General features: G+C 36.3%; 4 protein-coding genes across 4 annotated transcripts; 1 reads left to right on the top strand and 3 right to left on the bottom strand.

Moving 5' to 3' along the window:
- Nucleotides 1-2,067: 2,067 nt before the first annotated feature.
- LOC125475082 (cysteine proteinase inhibitor 1-like) lies at nt 2,068-3,124 on the bottom strand. Its single transcript, XM_048579415.1, has 2 exons — nt 2,804-3,124; nt 2,068-2,100 (listed from the first exon to the last, which is right to left on the bottom strand). The coding sequence occupies exons 1-2, from the start codon at nt 3,122-3,124 to the stop codon at nt 2,068-2,070; spliced, it is 354 nt and encodes a 117-aa protein (XP_048435372.1).
- Nucleotides 3,125-4,710: 1,586 nt separating this feature from the next.
- LOC103944400 (probable serine/threonine-protein kinase samkC) lies at nt 4,711-6,613 on the bottom strand. The gene is made up of 2 exons (XM_009354852.3): nt 5,551-6,613; nt 4,711-5,101 (listed from the first exon to the last, which is right to left on the bottom strand). Exons 1-2 carry the CDS (start codon nt 6,328-6,330, stop codon nt 4,985-4,987), a joined length of 897 nt encoding a protein of 298 aa, XP_009353127.1. The 5' UTR covers nt 6,331-6,613; the 3' UTR covers nt 4,711-4,984.
- A 1,357-nt stretch (nt 6,614-7,970) lies between these two features.
- LOC103944399 (5'-adenylylsulfate reductase-like 5) lies at nt 7,971-12,049 on the bottom strand. Its single transcript, XM_048579401.1, has 4 exons — nt 11,694-12,049; nt 9,391-9,572; nt 8,829-8,953; nt 7,971-8,696 (listed from the first exon to the last, which is right to left on the bottom strand). Exons 1-4 carry the CDS (start codon nt 11,850-11,852, stop codon nt 8,263-8,265), a joined length of 900 nt encoding a protein of 299 aa, XP_048435358.1. The 5' UTR covers nt 11,853-12,049; the 3' UTR covers nt 7,971-8,262.
- Nucleotides 12,050-12,906: 857 nt separating this feature from the next.
- Nucleotides 12,907-16,621, top strand: LOC103944398 (eukaryotic translation initiation factor NCBP). The gene is made up of 6 exons (XM_009354850.3): nt 12,907-13,213; nt 13,650-13,745; nt 13,837-13,941; nt 14,086-14,163; nt 16,043-16,162; nt 16,264-16,621. Exons 1-6 carry the CDS (start codon nt 13,037-13,039, stop codon nt 16,393-16,395), a joined length of 708 nt encoding a protein of 235 aa, XP_009353125.1. The 5' UTR covers nt 12,907-13,036; the 3' UTR covers nt 16,396-16,621.
- Nucleotides 16,622-17,398: the final 777 nt, after the last annotated feature.

Raw genomic sequence — 17,398 nt, 5'->3', positions numbered from 1 at the left:
TATTTATCAGAATTTAAATTTTTTTAGATTAAAATGTTCATAAAATTAATTTACGATAGTCTACATATTTATTTAAAAAAAGAATTTAATTTAACAAAAAAAAATAGCTTAAGTTCATTCTTTAATAATCATGGGTTAAAATTTTAGGTTAGAACAGTTGGAGCAGAAAAATTGTTTCTGAGTTAAAAGCTAAATTTTTCGGGCTAAAATATTTGGCTTTTAGCCTAATCATTGGAGATGGTCTTAGAGGAAGGTTCTTGGGATGGTAATGATGCTCTTCTCCACCTCCTACTCCATACGCGATGGCAGCAACGAAAATATACAATAAAGCAGTGAGGACTAGGATGAGGCAATTAGGGTGATACATGCTCATCGTTAGTTTTGTGTTTGTCTCGAGAAAAAATAGAATAGTGAGAGAGAAGCAAATGCCACATTAACTTGGAATGCAAACCACTTTTATAGTGAATACCAATAAATTGGAAGGCAAATAGGAGTCCATTTTTGTTATAAGAAAAACATAAAAAAATAAAATAAAACAAACGCTACACCATAACAAAGAGGATGAGCAAAATTGACCTTAAAATGAAAATCAATTTCAAATAATAATGATATAGTAATTACTTGCTTAAAATCATGTTCTTTTTTTATTTGCATTGTTGAGTATATTCGATACGGATCAATTGGGCAACATATATAGTGACTTTTATTTCTTTCGAATTAAAAAAATGATATTGCTTCTTTTGTTTTGAGGTTTTTAATGACTAAAAAGGAAAGGCATCGGATTTAACAAATAGCTTCAATTGTTTGTCTCTTGCCTTTAGGTGTAACATCCTATATTAACCAATGGAGAGGGGGTGATGTGCCTTATGGTACCGTTTGGTACGTGGGACAGGACGGAATAGAGTGGGACAAAGCGTTTCGTCCTACGTTTGGTGCGCCTAAAATGGGTGGAACGAGCTGTTCCACCGAACGAGTTTTGGGTGAATTTTCGTTCTACCTCACCCCCCTGAAACTACTCATTCCACATCCATGGAACACAAAATTATAACCTCTCCGTCTCCTTCTTCTTCCTCCTTGTTTCCATCCGAGGGCATTTTGTTCCAGCTCCGTTCCGTTCCATCCTGTCCCGTTCCGTCTACATACCAAACGATACCTATATGTACATGCTTACCTCCTATAACACGAGGTCTTTTGGGAACTCATTGACTTTGGATTCCATTGAAACTCTGAAGTTAAGCGAGTTTGGGCGAGAGCAATCCTATGATGGGTAACCCACTAGAAAGTTCTCATCTGAGTTCCAGAAACAAAACCGTGAGGGCGTGGCCGGGGCCAAAAGCAGACAATATCGTGCCACAGCGGAGCCGGTCCGAGATGTGACATCAGGTTTCCTCAAATTAGCTTTTGTTGTTTCAAAAGTTTGTTGAGCTTATTGTGGATCAGTGCCACTACCCTTCTATGCATCATTTACAAAAATTCAGCCCCTCCTCTTTTTGCCGTCATAGGCTTCACCAAATTATATAGACAAAACAAACCTGAACAAAAAGAAAGCTACATGTCGTTTTTTATATTTGCTGAAATTTTTACGAGAGCACTTTGTGGCCAGAGGCAGGCTAAACCTCGAGTGGAGATTAGTCCCACTTTGTGGGTATGGGGACACTTCGCAGTATTTAACCCAAAAAAAGACATTTAGATTTTATATTCAAGGTTGTTCATTAGTTTAATTTCTTCATGTTCTTATATCGTTTTGTTGGTTATTTTACAAAAGAGAAAATTGTTTGCTATCGATCGAAAAAGAGTGAGTAAAGGAGAATTTGAGGAAAAGTAATGAAATTGAGTTGTTTTTTCTTATTAGAAAAAAAGGACCAGTTGGTGGCCTTACAGGCAATATTTAAAAATAATATTGTTTCTTTTGTTTTGAGGTTTTTAATGACTAAAAAGGAAAGGCACAGGGTTTAACAAATTACTTCAATTGTTTGTCTCATGCCTTCAACTTTCCTCAAATTAGCTTCCACTGTTTCAAGAGTTTGTTAAGGTTCTTGTGGATCAATGTCACTACCCTTCTTTGCATCATGTACTAAAATCTAGTCTCTCCTCTTTTTGCTGTCACAAGCTTCACCAAATTATATTGTCAAAAACACCACTAAACAAAAAGAAAGCTACATGTTTTTTTTTTATATTTGCCGGAATTTTTACGTGAGCACTCTATTGCAAGAATCAAGCCGAACCTCAAGTGGAGATTAGTCCCACTTTTCAGGTATAAGGGCACTTCACGGCCTTTACCAAAAGAAACACATTTACTTTTTACATTCGAGGTTGTTAATTAGTTTAATTTCTTCCTGTTCTTATATCGTTTTGTTGGTTACTTCACAAAAGAGAATATTGTTTGCTATTGAACAAACAAGAGTGAGTAAAGGAGAATCTGAGAAGAGTAATGAAATTGAGTTGTTTTTTCTTATTTGAAAAAGATGACTAGTTGGTGGCTTCCCCACAACAATCCTTCCTTTCAGAAATTGGAAAGACTCACATAAGCATTTCAATCTCTCCTGACCACCATCGTGTGATTAGCCAGCGCTAGAAATCAAACTCAAAATGTATCATGTGAAAGTAACTTGAATATTATTAGTTGATTATGTTCTAAAACATATAAGAAAGAAGTAAGAAAGGACTCCAAAAACCTTATAAATAAGGTGGACTGGATTTAATTTTTATTAATTTGGACTCGAACAAAGGACTTTAGTTCCTTAATAGTCCTCCAAAAATTTTCGAACACAATAATCTCATAGTTGATTGGGCCGCTAAAGACCTTAGAAGAATTGAGAACTGTAATGACAAGCTTGTAATTGGTTCCCTCCGCTATTTGGAACTGTCCATGAACCAACTTTTGCAACAATAGTTTTTGGTCATGAATCTTGTTGTACTTGGAAATGGCGAACTCTGCGATCTCCCTCAAACGTGGGTCGTTCAAGTTGTCATAGGGGAAATACCCACCCCTTAGAGGAGGGTACTTGGGAGGGTAAAGGTGCCCTTCTCCTCCTCCCACTCCATACGCGGTGACAACAACGAAAAGATACAATAAGGCGGTGAGGAATAGGAGGAGGTAATTAGGGCGATATATGCTCATCATTAGTATCTTGTTTGTCTTGAGAAAAAAAAAAAAAAGAAAGTGAGAGAGAAACATATGCCACATTAACTTGGAATGCAAACTACTTTTATAGCAAATAACAATTAAATTGGAGGGCAAAAAGGAGTCCATTTTTGTTATAAGAAAAACATAAAGAAAAGAAACGCTACACCATAATTAAGAGGTGAGCAAAAACTCACCTAAAAATGAAAATTAATTTCAAATAATAATGATATAGTAACTACTTGTTTAAAATCAGGTTTTCTAATTAATTGCCTTCTTGAGTATATTTATGAATCTCACTAATTGGGCAACGTATATAGTGACTTTTATTTCTTTCAAATGTTTCCAAATCATATTTTTTTCTTTTGTTTTGACGTACGTGGTTGAACTCCGAGCACCAGCCGCCAGGGTGTCTAAAGTATTGAAGAAGAGTCTTTGATGAAGGTCGTACTCAATAAAATTGACCAAAATTCCAAGTGACCAAATTATTTAACATAGTTATAAAAGTCCATTCTGGTGGAGAGGCCTTAAGGGTCACTCCAAGCAGAACCAATTCGCGTTTGTGAATTATTTCTCAATCATATATTGAATGTAGCCTATGAACATCACGTCGTAAATTTTGTAATGAAGCACAGGTCATCACATATTTGACAAATTAATCAACCAAATTCTGATCGAAGTGGGTCATGACTCAGTAATATCATTTGTTTGAATATGTATGGTGCACCATCAGTCCTCCTCATGGCCTGTCAAAATATCTACCAAATTAAGTTCTTGCGTATGAGTAATCGGATTCGGCAACCAATTAATTAGCTGCTTCTAATCAATTATTTGGATCAAGTATTTCCAGGTAGAGTAAGAGCATAGAGAAAGAAAGATTAGTTTGTCAAAAATTAAGCATTAGCTGAACAAAACCATCCCGAATATGTGAGTGATAAGCTAATTTATTAGAACTGTGTATTCATTTTTTTACACTTAGAATTCTTCTTCTCGTAATTTTGAATAATTTAGTATAAAACATGAAAAATAATGGCAATGGTTAACAATTGCATATATATATAAATTAAAGTTAGGTAGCGGATGAATAAACTATTTCTGGCTTTAGACTTTACCCAAGAGAAAAGGATATTGTTTATTACGTAATCATGTTTGAAAACTAAACTGCTTAGATAATAATAAGAAGATGTCGATCAGTCGAGACTAAAAACAGTTCATTAAGCATCCATGTACATGGGATCCACCATTGGCCTTTACATGAAGATAACGAAAAGGAAATTGAGTGTGTTTCTTATTAATATAATTGTCCTTTTAACCACGATAATACAAAAAAAGTTAACAACAGTTATCAAAATGAATAGTTACTTTATTGTTATTGCTAGTGCAATAATGAGGTTGCGAATGAAAAAAGTTGACAAAAAGTAGTCACACCACAATGTGACTAGTACATTATAATTTTACTTTATTTTTTTCCGTTGATAACAACATTGTTACCAAGCACTCAAGCAGCAACAACCAAATAACTACTCATCTTTGTTATTCTTCACTTTTCCTGTTGTGCAAAGAGGTTCAAGGTGGCGGAAGAGAAGTGAGAAATGAGAACTTTTGTATATCTTCTACAAATACAAATAATAAATATGTAGCCAAACTAATACAAAGTTGGGAATCTCCTATTCAAATAAAAGATTCAGAATCTATATATACAAGCATCGATCCCGTGCATGCAACGCGCAATTATTGACCTTATACACTTAGAAGAAAGATTATATATATATCTTGTACAAGTACATTGAAAAGCGAACTCATGCAGTACTGTACTGTACTAAAAACGAACTTCCATTTCATCGAGTGGGCGCCGGCTGTTCATAAACCATTATAGTAACCACCATATGTGACATGAGCTCTAGGGAGGGGTACTCCTCTAGCTGCTGAAAATGCTTCATTCAATTTGGTTGCACGTTCAACAGCCTGCTTAATCCTCTGCATCCATCCAAAAATTAACAAAACTGGGATTAAATTATTATTGGTTCAACTCTAGTACAATTGACAATCCTAAAATGGGGCAAATAAACCTATAACAATGCATTTTGACGCCACACGGAAGATATTATTGTGCATGATTGAAACAGCATGTCGGGTTCAGTAATTTATAACCAATCACCGTCTTGTTTATATTATATAACTCATGTCGAGTTTAGTGTTTAATGACTAACTGGACATGTTAACGCATATTAGAAAACTAATCAGATTTGATAAAGAAAATTAATCAAACAAATTGTAATAAGTCAATGTTTTGGACGAGTGCCAATTTTTAATTAACTAAAAAGAAAGGGAAAAAGAAAACAAATTAAGAAATTAAAATAGCACTTATGTAATTAATTGGACTAATTATGTAGCTAAGAGCTAGAAGAAAAATTAAATTTGCTAACCTTGTTGTCATCAGTATAGATCTGGAAGCGATTCTGGTTGTGCTGATACTGTTTGTTCCTCTGATGGGCACCGAAAAAGATAATACAAATGGTAGCAGCAGCAAAACCAAAAGAGCAAATCGCTCCGATTCCTGTAAAACTCAGCTTCCAGATGTTGTTGTTGTTGTTGTTGTTGTTGCTGTTGTTGATCTCTTTGGTATCTTCTGATGACTCCAACAAGCTGTTTTGGTCAACAACTTTCGTCCTTGGAGAGGTGATTTCTTGACCTAAATTTTCATCAAACTGAAGCTTATCAGTTTGTTGATGCATAAACTTGGGTGATCTGCAGGTGGGAGACTTTGGGGAGTCCAATATTTTCATGTCGGCAAATTCATTTTCCCAAGTTTTCTTGAAGTAAACTTGGGACAGTTGTGTGTCTTGATCCACTTGGGAGACTTTGATGACTTGTTTTTCTTCTTCTTGTTCTTCTTGTGGGAGTGATGAGGCCTTGCCAAAGCTTGGAGGTAGTTCCAGTTGAATTGGAACAGGAACAAGCCTTGAATCAATCCCAGCTGGCGACGCCGATGGCGGTGGTGTTGGCGGTTGTGGTGGTGGTGTCTCGTGAATGACTTTTGACCTAGAACTGGGTGATGGGATTATGAAGTAGTTCATGTTGAAAACACTTTTTGAATTATCAGAAGAGGAGTATCGCTTGCTTGAGAAAATCCTCTTGTCTGCACTCTCTTCATGGAAATCAAGAAACGCATCGTCAGGGAGGTACTCCCACTCATCAAGATCCATCTCGTTTCCAAACAACAACAAAAAAAGAAATATTTTGGGATCAATGAATTTAGATGATCCAAAAAGGAGAAGGGTATTTCATCTATATATAATAAAATCGGGAAATATTTTTCAAAGTTGGGTACTGGTAATGTTGAATAATAATTGAATCAAAGAAGGTGGCTTTCATGGAGTTTTGTGGGGAGATTCTCACTGGACATGGGGATGGAGTGTGTCTTGTTGCTCTTGGAGTGAAAGATTGATCCACACCATTCAGCAAGCAAGATATTTGACACGGTTTGAATGAGGGGAGTGCTTATCCTTTCTAATAGTGACAAAGAGAAGGATGCATGGTGGTCCAAAAGGGGACCCACCAAAGAGAGAAAGCAAGGTTTGCCTCACCAGATGGGTTCGGTTTATATTTCTTTTCAATTGTTAATGGCTTTATTTTAAATTTAAAGTTTGATTACTATTGTGTAACTTGGGTTAGAGGTTAATTAATGTTCAAGGACCAAAGGATATTTCTTTTGATCTCCCTCCCTCCCTCCATGTGAAAGTTGCACACTTTCTGCTCAAGAGAAAGGAAATTAGAGAGCGACTGTCGGTTGCTTGTTCGAGTTCGCTTTGGATGACAATGATGCAAAAGCAAAAATTTTAAAAAAAATACACCAAACAAAGGGAGGCCCGTCCAACTGTCCATGGGATGGAATCTCTATTATTGGTTTCTTTCTTTCTTTTTTTTTTCTTAAGAAATATTAAGGAGATTCTCTTGAAAGTAAAATTTTTCATGGACAATTTTCATACTAATATTATAAAGTATTTTATCAAAAAGATAAGATAGCAAAAAGTTCATAAACAGTCTCACTTTGAGAGAGTCTCATCAACATTTCTTCTTTCTTTCCCTTACTATCTTCTTTTTTTTTTAATAAAAAAAATCCTAGATCAATGAAGAACGATCGAGTTTTACCATGTTCATAATCTTCTTCTGGATTGGTTGATTATCTTCCAAGTCTTATGACTGGTTAATCTCATGTGCATTTGCAGTTTGACATTCACACGACTTAACCACGATCACCATTAAAATGCTCATCTCCTTTGAGTACCTTTGCCGTTACAATTTGATACCAGTTTAGCGCACGCTGAACTCAGTGCAGACGATCTTGACCTTCATAGTGAACTAGACAACCTAGCCTTCAGGTTCTAGAACTAGGCTAAGAAGTGTTCATTCCTCAACCGTAGTCGCTCAAGCGCAGAAGTCAACAGAAAATTCGACACCACTACCACGCTATTCTACTCGCCCAACCGAGCTCGATTGCGAGTTGGCACGCCCGCATTCACCAAAAAGACATTAGCTCATAGTTACTCGACGGAGCTTGGTTTTCAAGCTGTTAACAGCTGCAAACGTAATGTCGTGGCGGAGACGGTAGATGATGAAGCAGAGTTCTTCGTGCGGGCAAGTCGTTCAATATGGAGTGTGATGTTTAAGCAACAAGTCGTGGATTCCATTAGGCAAATTAAGTTTACGAATGCCCAAAAAATGCAGAGCTCCTTACTCAACAAGCCCTCAATATGCCCAACTATTATCTGGAACATGATATTTCATACGTAACTGTAAGATTTAGATGATTAGTGAAAGCAAGATTATGGTCATGAACAATGAATCGAGACAAAGATAATATACTCACGTTCCACTGGTATAACTCCATACAGGTTCCGTCAGATGACGAGTAATTTACAAAAAGAAAGCTATTCTCAAATTTTCAATGCTGGTTTGTTTTCACTAAAAACACTCAACTCAATTCAGCTATCATCACCACCAGTAAAAATAAGAGGGAAACAAAGAGAGAGAGGACTACCTGCCCCGAGAGCATCACAGCAGCTTATGATCGATGATACACGTTAGTTGGAGATTTATACGCAAGTTTGTCTTGTACAAGATTTTAAGTACTGCATTTAAGATGACAATGACGACGATCGAGCAGATGAAGATTTGCCCAAGGAGACAGAAGTTAGGGAAGAAGCCCAAACCCTGGCATTCTTTGCTCCCTCGTGGAAGTTCCTCATCTTGCATAATCTCAGCTTGGTCCAAATCCTCCTAACGTCAACCATGGGGAGGATACGCCCCATACTTTGACTTGTCTCCCCAAATACTCCCAAGTTAAAATGGGGAACGTATAGGACCCAGAAAGCATGGAGGCGAGTCAATACCTTTGGGAATATATACAGAAGCACCCTCAAACAGAGAAACAATATGGCAAAAGCTAAATAGGGTTCCCTCCTTGATATCTCCCTGAGTGACATGTTACTCACTGACTGGATTAAAGATTTTTCACGAATATTTAAGCTGACTATTTGATCGTCATCAAAATATTGAACTGGTTTAAGTCCTGAAAGACACAAGGCATCAAGAACATATGCGGTAAGAAATAGTGCAAAAAATGGATGAGAAGGAAAAGAATACAATAGGTAAGCTTCCTGCTCCACATGCATGAATATTCTTCAATTTAAGAAAATTTTACCTGTGGTTTTCTGGTAAAACTGTGCAAGCGAGGAGAGACTTTTTGGACCATGATAACGCACCCTTGATGTCTGATTGACTATTAAAATCGAAGGGAAACTATGTATTCCATATCTTGAGAACACACTGCAATACAACACATCAAAGGCAGGTAAGGCAGCATGACGATGTAGCTAATGTTTTCAAAGAACAGATAATAATCTCCCCCATAAATATCTTACAGTAAATATCTCCCCCATTGCTGGAAGCGGTATGGTAATAACTATAAGAAAATGAACAAATTGCCTTCCAAGGCCATGGATATTATGCAGTTTTAACTAGAATAAATCTGTAGAATCTTCTTTGACAATTAGATCACAAAACATTATGAATGCACAGATGTTTTTTAAGAAACAAACAAATTACTCAGTAAATTTACACAGTTACACTTATATTTTCTTTTTCCTGAAATGAATGTTTGGCCTACAACATCAATAATTTAGCTTACCACAGATACAAATGCAAAAGAAGGAATCTTACGCAAAAATTAGATAGAGGACAAAAGTACACCAAGTTAAGCTTACCTCGGCAGGGCTGAAGATTGCTCAATGGCCAAATGTTCTACTTGAGGGAACATGAAGCTGAGCTTTTCAAATGTAGGATACATTGTGCGTGAAAATGGGCACCAGGAAGCATAAAAGAGCACTGCTGTATAATCAGTCCTCTGTTGCGATGCCAAAGCTCTGTCTAGGAAGTTTCCATCCACCTGCAAAAATAAAAATAATAAGCAACAACATTCAGAAGTCTCCATTTTTTAAAGAGAACAAGAATGTCATGCTAGTGGTGTATTCTTTCAAAACAATGTCATACTACCATCAGCTGATTATTATGACTCAATAAACGGATCCCCATTGCATTTAAAAGATGGATCATTTACTGTTCAAACAGATCGCTGTTGTTTTTCCCCAAGGCCTAAACCCTAGAGTCTAAACCGTATCCAAACTCTAAATTCAACTTACAAAAGCAGCAAACCTCGTTTACATCCCCTGGAAACGAAAAGTAAAACATCTATCAATGAATATGCACTCCAAATTCTTAAGGTATGCGGTTTTCATTCTAATACAGAAAACACTGTAAAGATTAATGGCACTTGCTGAGATGCATCCTTAGACAACAATAAAATTTCTGACCATATTTCTAATAAATATGGAGTTGCTTTGGAGCCTAGAATTTAGTCTCTTCCATAGATATTCAGGCACTGCTATGACCATGTGTACATAACCAGCCCCTATTTCTTCATATCACCACCACAATGCTCTTTTTGGATCCCCCTAAACACTTTACTTTAGCGGAACCAGCAATCCATATCCCTATCCCTAACACCTAGTTTCAAGACTATTGTACAGCAGTTTTCACTAAGACTATCAACCTCTAATCTACTTTACATATTATATTTATATATCATAATCTCTTTCATTACATAAACTTTTCAGCAATAATATAAACAATTAATAGCCAGTGTTTCACAACCTACTACTTTACAACCTCTAAAAAATAAGATGCTCCGATAAAAGCACAACAAAGGCATTCCAAATGTACTAAAACCACTGTAAGAGAATGCACTACTCAAGTTCCTTATGTGCCGCAAAATCATAAGTTACCGAGAGAGATCACTACATGACTTTAAGATTAATTTAATGTTGTAATGCTAACATTCTCACCAAATGTAGAAGCATACATGATCACAAAGTTCAGCACATTAAGTTTGATAAAGATGGTCCAAACATTACATCTAACTAAAGTAACCAACTTTCTTCTTCGCCTTTTATTTTGGGTGAACAATAAATTATTTTTTTTAATGAATATATAATCTGAAAACACGAGTCCCTTATATTAAACTAGTTCTAGTTTAACATATAGTGTGGCTGAGGATTGGGAGGTAAAAGGGGGAATGAAACAACTGCTGCATTTAATGCCAAATTAGAGAGAGTTTCAGTGCAAGGCAATAGTCTTGTTTTAGTGCAACCCCCAAATGATTCTATACATACAAGATATTCACATCATTTGTCGTAGGATTAATCAGATAATGCACCAACTTGAACCATAGCCACACACGACGACACACCCTACTTGTTGTAACTTATAATCATTTGCCATGCAGACGCATATCATTTGTGTTCTAGCTCCATCATGCAGCATAGCACGTTTTCCACCAAAACCCACCATTTACCAAAAACTATCTCAGCAGATTCTTCAAGGCAGCAAAACATATATGTAAGCACAAAAACTAATAGCTTACTCATACAAAGATTTACTTCATACCAAAGCCTCTTCACTGGATAACGCAATACTAACACCGCACTCCATGGAGTGACTAGACAGAAACGCTATCTAATAGGCGACCTAGCACTTTGACGGAGTTATATAACTTATATTCCCTTGAAGCCAATACATATTTGTACATTTCAGTAACAAAGCTATCTCAAATTTCTATCTTAAATTTCCTTCTTTAGCTCGTTGATCACAAATTCAGAAACTTAACGAACTTCATCATCCTAACAAAGACAAAATACATGGCATACGAAGTTTATCTGAAATCGTATTTCATCATTCTAACAAAGAAACAATGCATGGCATAACAACTATCATCTTGCAATTAAAACCTCGAAAACTGAAGTACCCAGCATCGAGAATCACCATTTCTGATTAAAAATCTAAGAAAAAAAAATTATATTCAGCCATCACCAACCCATAGGAAAAATAAAAATAAAAAAAATAAAAAAGAGATTTCCAATAATCAACAAAGTCAACAACAAAAGATACAGTAAATTAACAAATAAATGGATAATTAACGAGTTATGTAAGAAATTGGAAGGGTAAAACGTACCTTGAGGGGTGGATGGGGGGAGATCCAGATGGGGCATTGAGATTGAAGGCTGTACCGGAAGAAATCGGAGTCGTGAGGGCATAAAACAGAAGACGAAGAAACTAATCGTAGCGAAGTTGCCAAGGCAGCGATACACAAAAAGATTACAGATTTATCCATAGACGATGAACAACAATAACCAGTCCAATCGGCGAACACGAGAAGAAGAAGAAGGGGAAAAGAAGGCTAAGAGAAGAGAATACACAGGTGAGAGAAGGGCAAAATTGGAAAAAATGAAAACCAAGAAAAGGGTATGAGTTTTTACGAGAAACAAAATCTGGGATTCGAAGAAATGCAGGAAAAGAAAAGGGTGAGAAATTTTGGGGTTGGAGTTGGTGGTGGTGGTGACTGGTGTTAGAATTTTACCCGCATTCCTTCTAACAAAAATATCTTGGAAAAAAAAAACAGAGAGAGGAAAAGTAGCTCTCAAAATTGAAAATTCTCTGTATCCTCCTTCCTCCACGCGGCGGCGGCCTCGTGTGTGAATAAAAATGGTGCTCAAAATTAAAACCAGACTAATGAGATGATATATTTAAAATAAAAAAAAAAAACATTAGAGTCAATTACATTTTTAATAATTAAATAGAGCCAATTAAATTATTAATATCTTGAATTTTTTTCTCTATCTTTTCAATGTAAGTCTTGAATATGGAAAGTCCATGAGTTTTATTTTATTTTTTTCCTAAACAAATAATATTATGTACGTTACGAGAGTGAGAGAGTATACTAAAATGATATTATATACATTACGAGAGCGAGAGAGTATAATAATAAGTCTCATAATAAGTTAAGAGTAATGTTATTCATACCATATTTTTATGAGAACTTTAATGAAAAGCTCCTGCTACTATTTATTTTAATGAAAAACCACATTTCTACCTCATATTTTTTATTCATGCTATGTTTTAATTAGATGGTTAAATTGATAATTTCATAAGATTTTGGTTGATAATGAGTGTTTTATTAATTAACATAAATTAGTTATGTGTGGTTTGTTAAAAAAAACAAAAAAGTTATGTGTGGAGAGTATAATTGTATTTTCATGCATTTTTTGGTTGCCAAGAGATACCCTTAATAAAGTAACTAAGTCCAACCCAAAATCCAATTGCGGGTAATTGAAATTGAGCCCAATACCATGTCATAAAAAGCCCGAAACAAGACGCGGCAGCCGCGTTTCTTTTCTTCTTCCTTCACTTCATACGGTGTTCTTCCGTTGATGCTGTTGCTGTGCGTTGCAGAGAGAGAAGAGAGAGAGAGAGAGAGAGAGAGAGAAGAGAAAGACGGAATTAGGGCTTTTGGGGAGGATGGAGTTGATAGCAGAAAAGGAGTCGAACCACAATAACAATGAGATCAACAACAACAACAACGTCACCAGTTACGCGCAAGCACTCTTAGACTCTCACGATAATCATCCCAACGAATCCGATGAAGTTCGTGAATGCCATGCTCGCGACCTCAAAGCTGGCCTCCATCCTCTCAAGGTCCCCTCTCTCTCTCTCTCCCTCTCTCCCTCTCTACTCTCCCCCTTTCTCTCTGTATATATATGTGTGTATGTATAGGGTTTAGATTGATTGACCTAGAGAGATTCGCTCATCTATATAAATTTGTGGTCTTTCATTAGTGAATTGCTTCTCAGTGAGCTGACTTTATTATGATTAAACTGTTAATCCTCTAAGTTGAGCTGAATGATTTGGCTTGCTGCAGATTATCTATCTTTGAGTCAGTTTAATTTGATCTCCGTCTTTTGTTCTTGTCAATTTTGTAAAACGATACCGGGTTTCGTTGATTCACTTTGTCTACTGTGGGTCTTTCACATGCCCAAGTTGTGTTCCTCCATTTTTCTGTTTGAAATGCAGGTTCCAATTGGTAATCTTTGTGTCCTTGTAGCACTTACTTTTGTTATGTTTTTATCATTAGCACAAGTTCGTATATTGGTACACTCGCCGAACTCCAGGAATCCGGAGCCAGACATCATATGAAGACAATATAAAGAAAATTGTCGACTTCAGTACGGTATAACATCTACCTTAATTTCTGCCGGAGGAAATGTGATTGAGTCTAATCGTTTCTTTTTGTTGACTTCTTGTTGCTTGGATAACATAAGGTTGAAGGTTTTTGGGTCAGTTATTGCCACCTAGCCCGACCTTCTTCTTTGCCTAGTCCAACAGACTTGCATCTTTTCAAGGATGGAATTCGCCCTCTCTGGGAGGTAAATATCTGAAACCTGACTTTCATTTTCCTCTTTCTAATCACTGGCTAGTTTTGCTTCTTATTCCTTCTTACAGAATGCAAGTGTTCAGAGATGTTAAACTTTTTAAATGACAGAATTAGTGTGTACTTTTTTGTTTTTCAGGACTCTGCTAATTGCAACGGTGGCAAATGGATAATACGATTCAAAAAGGCTGTGTCGGGACGTTTTTGGGAGGACCTGGTAAGGATAAAAACTGGAATTTCTCTCTTTGTTTTGGTCTTGTGCAATTTCCAGGCCATACTATCAGTTGATGGTGTTGTTTCATTTTTAAAATTCTGAAAAAATTATCCTACTGGAAGCTTAAGTGGCTTCTAGTAGGAAATTCTCACATTTTCTAAACTTTTGGAAGAGTCGTCTAATTTTCCTATACATGTTGCCTTTCTGAAGATTTATGCCTGCAATACACAGTAATCATGATTATTGGCAAATTATAGTATTCCATCTTTTGTCTTGTGTGCTGCAGAATTTGTTTGAATTGATACCTTGTTGCATATACATTTGACATGAAGTGAAAGTTCTGTAAAAATTGTGAAAAACTCTAATTTATCAAGGTTAAGGGTGTCAGTATAACTTACTATTCTGCATTGCATCTGTTTTACTATAGTTCTTTTCTTACCAACTGTAGGGATGAAAAATAGGTACTAAGGGAATACATCGGTAGTCCAGATTTATCAAAGTATTGGTGAAAACATATAGTAAAAGTTACAAAAATGAAGCTTTTGTAAAAATACATAAATTTTGAATGAAGCTTTAAGAGATGCTAATTAATGCACTGATTAAACTTGTAGGCTTTGTATATCCATATATGTTGAGCTCAACAGGATCAAGAAGCCCACTTGGGTCAAGACCAAGAAGCTCTTGTTTTGCACATCACATAGGAGGACTGAGATTTTGGTGAATATTCATCAAATTTGTGGTCCTCTTTCACTGCTATGCTGGGAAGTTTTTTTGCCTCAGCGTTGACATATACTGATACTTCTCTTTATCTCGGTGTCTTATGGCCTAAATGTCAGTGATACCTTCGAAGAATATATCATCCACCCCATATAGTTGGTAGCACCCTAAAAAGTCTGAAATTTGAAAGATTGGCTTCACTTGGATATACACAACTAACTTCGAATCCATACAGGTTTTATTACCTGGTTCGCCAAAAAGAAACCATATGTTTTTCTTAGAGTTGCTTATCTTGTTTCGGACCTATTAAGGCGTTAAATTTACAGTTCTTGGTTGTGGAATATTAAATGGGAATTTAATTACGAATTACCACAGTGGAGTTCACTTATTAGTCCAACTCTTACAAGCAATGCATTTTTTTGTCCTTGTTGAGACCCTGTTTAGAATAGATGTTAGCCATGTAGTAATTTGGAAGCTGTTTTTGTATTTTCTGTCAGGTTTCAAAGTATTTGCACTGATGTGCTCATAATGAAGTAGGGGTTTATTTTTAATTTGGCTAATAAGTTACTTTCTGGATTACGTAGCTTAAAATACTACGCTGCGTTCTCTATTCATTGGTACCTTGTCTCATTGATTTTGTTGAGTAATGAAAATCTTTCTGCAATTCAAGTGATGCTTCCAGTTGTTTTTTACTGATCTAAGAAGGCAATATTCTGGCAGCTTCAGGTGCGGGGTCCTGTTTGGCAGGATCCCAGATCGTAAGAACAGCACTTTACACTTTTATGGCAATGGGTTGATGCTTTTAGGTTTAGGTTTCAACTCTTGGGGGTCGTTTGTTACCCAGAACCTTAGCATTAAAGCCTAAACCCTGAATCACACATGTTGGCATCTTTTCTGAAGTACACTTCCTAATCTCTGGATGCTGTCTGAATGGAGCCTATAGAAGTATATACAAATGCCTGGACGTGCTTGACATATTAATGCATATACATGTGTTTATATGAGAGTGTTTCTATTATAGTGTTTTACTGCTAATTTAATGTGGCTTTCTCTTATGTTTTGTAAATTGAGATATTTGGGGGTATTTGAACGTGGTATATCCTCATTAGAGGAGAGATGTGTATACTAGAACTTATTTCTGCGCCTACTTACATGTTATGCACAGGTTCTTGCCTTGGTGGGTGACCAGCTTGATTATGGAGAGAACATATGCGGTGCGGTACTAAGCATCAGATTCAACGAGGATATATTGAGTGTCTGGAACCGGAATGCTTCTGATCATCAGGTTGGTAATTTATTGCAATTTGCTGCTTGTGTGACTAATCTTTCTCTGTGTGTGTGTGTGTGTGTGTAGTGTAATCTGTTGACCTTGCCTTTGTTGACCAGGCTGTAATGGCTTTAAGAGATGCGATCAAGCGGAACTTGAAGCTTCCACACAGCTATCTCATGGAATACAAGCCACATGATGCTTCGCTGCGCGACAATTCATCTTACAGAAACACATGGTTGAGGGGCTAGATTGATGCCACCAGATAAGAGCACTAGTTTCAGAAAAGCTTTCTGGAAGGCGACTGATGCACAAGCCACGACCAGAATCGGTAAAATTCTTGCATGACGAAAAGGAGATGTGCAAAGTCTGGAGACTTTATAATGGGTGGCAATCTGTACCTGAGTATATCTGTACTAAATTTACTGATGGATTATCAAACAAATTACTGGCTTTATCAAACAGATCTTTCCAATTTGTTATTGTTGTTCATGCTTCCTTTAATCTGTCTACGTCGGATTTATGGGAGCATTTTTGCTCGTCATAATAAACTATGGTGTATGTTTACCATCACCTTCAAAGCTTGACTTCTGTACACTAGCATAACTAAGGTTAAATATTTATTTAAAATAATAAAAAATTAAAATGCTTCTCATCCAATGTATTAAAAACCCCAGCTTGACATCTGTCAACTAACATAACCGTGAACTCATGAAGAAAAATATGCGGGAAGAATTTCTAATATAGACGGATGCTTTAATATTTGAGAGTTTTGAGTTTTTTCGAGGCAGTATATGTGGACCAACTAGCTATAAGTCTAATGATGTTTCTATTATAAACTTTCAAAAGAGATCACAAGTTGGAATATCCCGATTGAGAGGCAAATTGATTCATTAACAATTCAATGACGACTTAACCTCTGACGCTACCCTTCATTTTCCCTCACTTTTATTAATATTTACACACTATTTCTTATAAGACTACTTGACTATACAACAGAGTAATTAGCTCATAAGCAAACACGCGCACATCCATTTGAAGCAATTAGTCGGCTTATTTCCGGCGCAATTTTCTTAATACAATTTCTATATATGTATGTGTATTGTACTATTATACCATACAATATTAATTTCTTAAAATCCGCACCACATCATCTGAATATGTCAACCTCTTTATTTTATTACGTACCACAAATATGCATGCATGTACCGTATAGAGTATAACTACCCCTTCACTCTTCCAACTTTTCTCCAT

This window comes from the organism of the source record quoted next, unplaced genomic scaffold, assembly GCF_019419815.1.
Source record: "Pyrus x bretschneideri cultivar Hongxiangsu unplaced genomic scaffold, Pyrus_bretschneideri_v1 Contig131, whole genome shotgun sequence".
In the NCBI taxonomy this organism is placed as follows: Eukaryota; Viridiplantae; Streptophyta; class Magnoliopsida; order Rosales; family Rosaceae; genus Pyrus; species Pyrus x bretschneideri.
The sequence above is the reverse complement of the archived record's forward strand: the minus strand, read 5'-3'. Positions and strand labels throughout refer to the sequence as shown.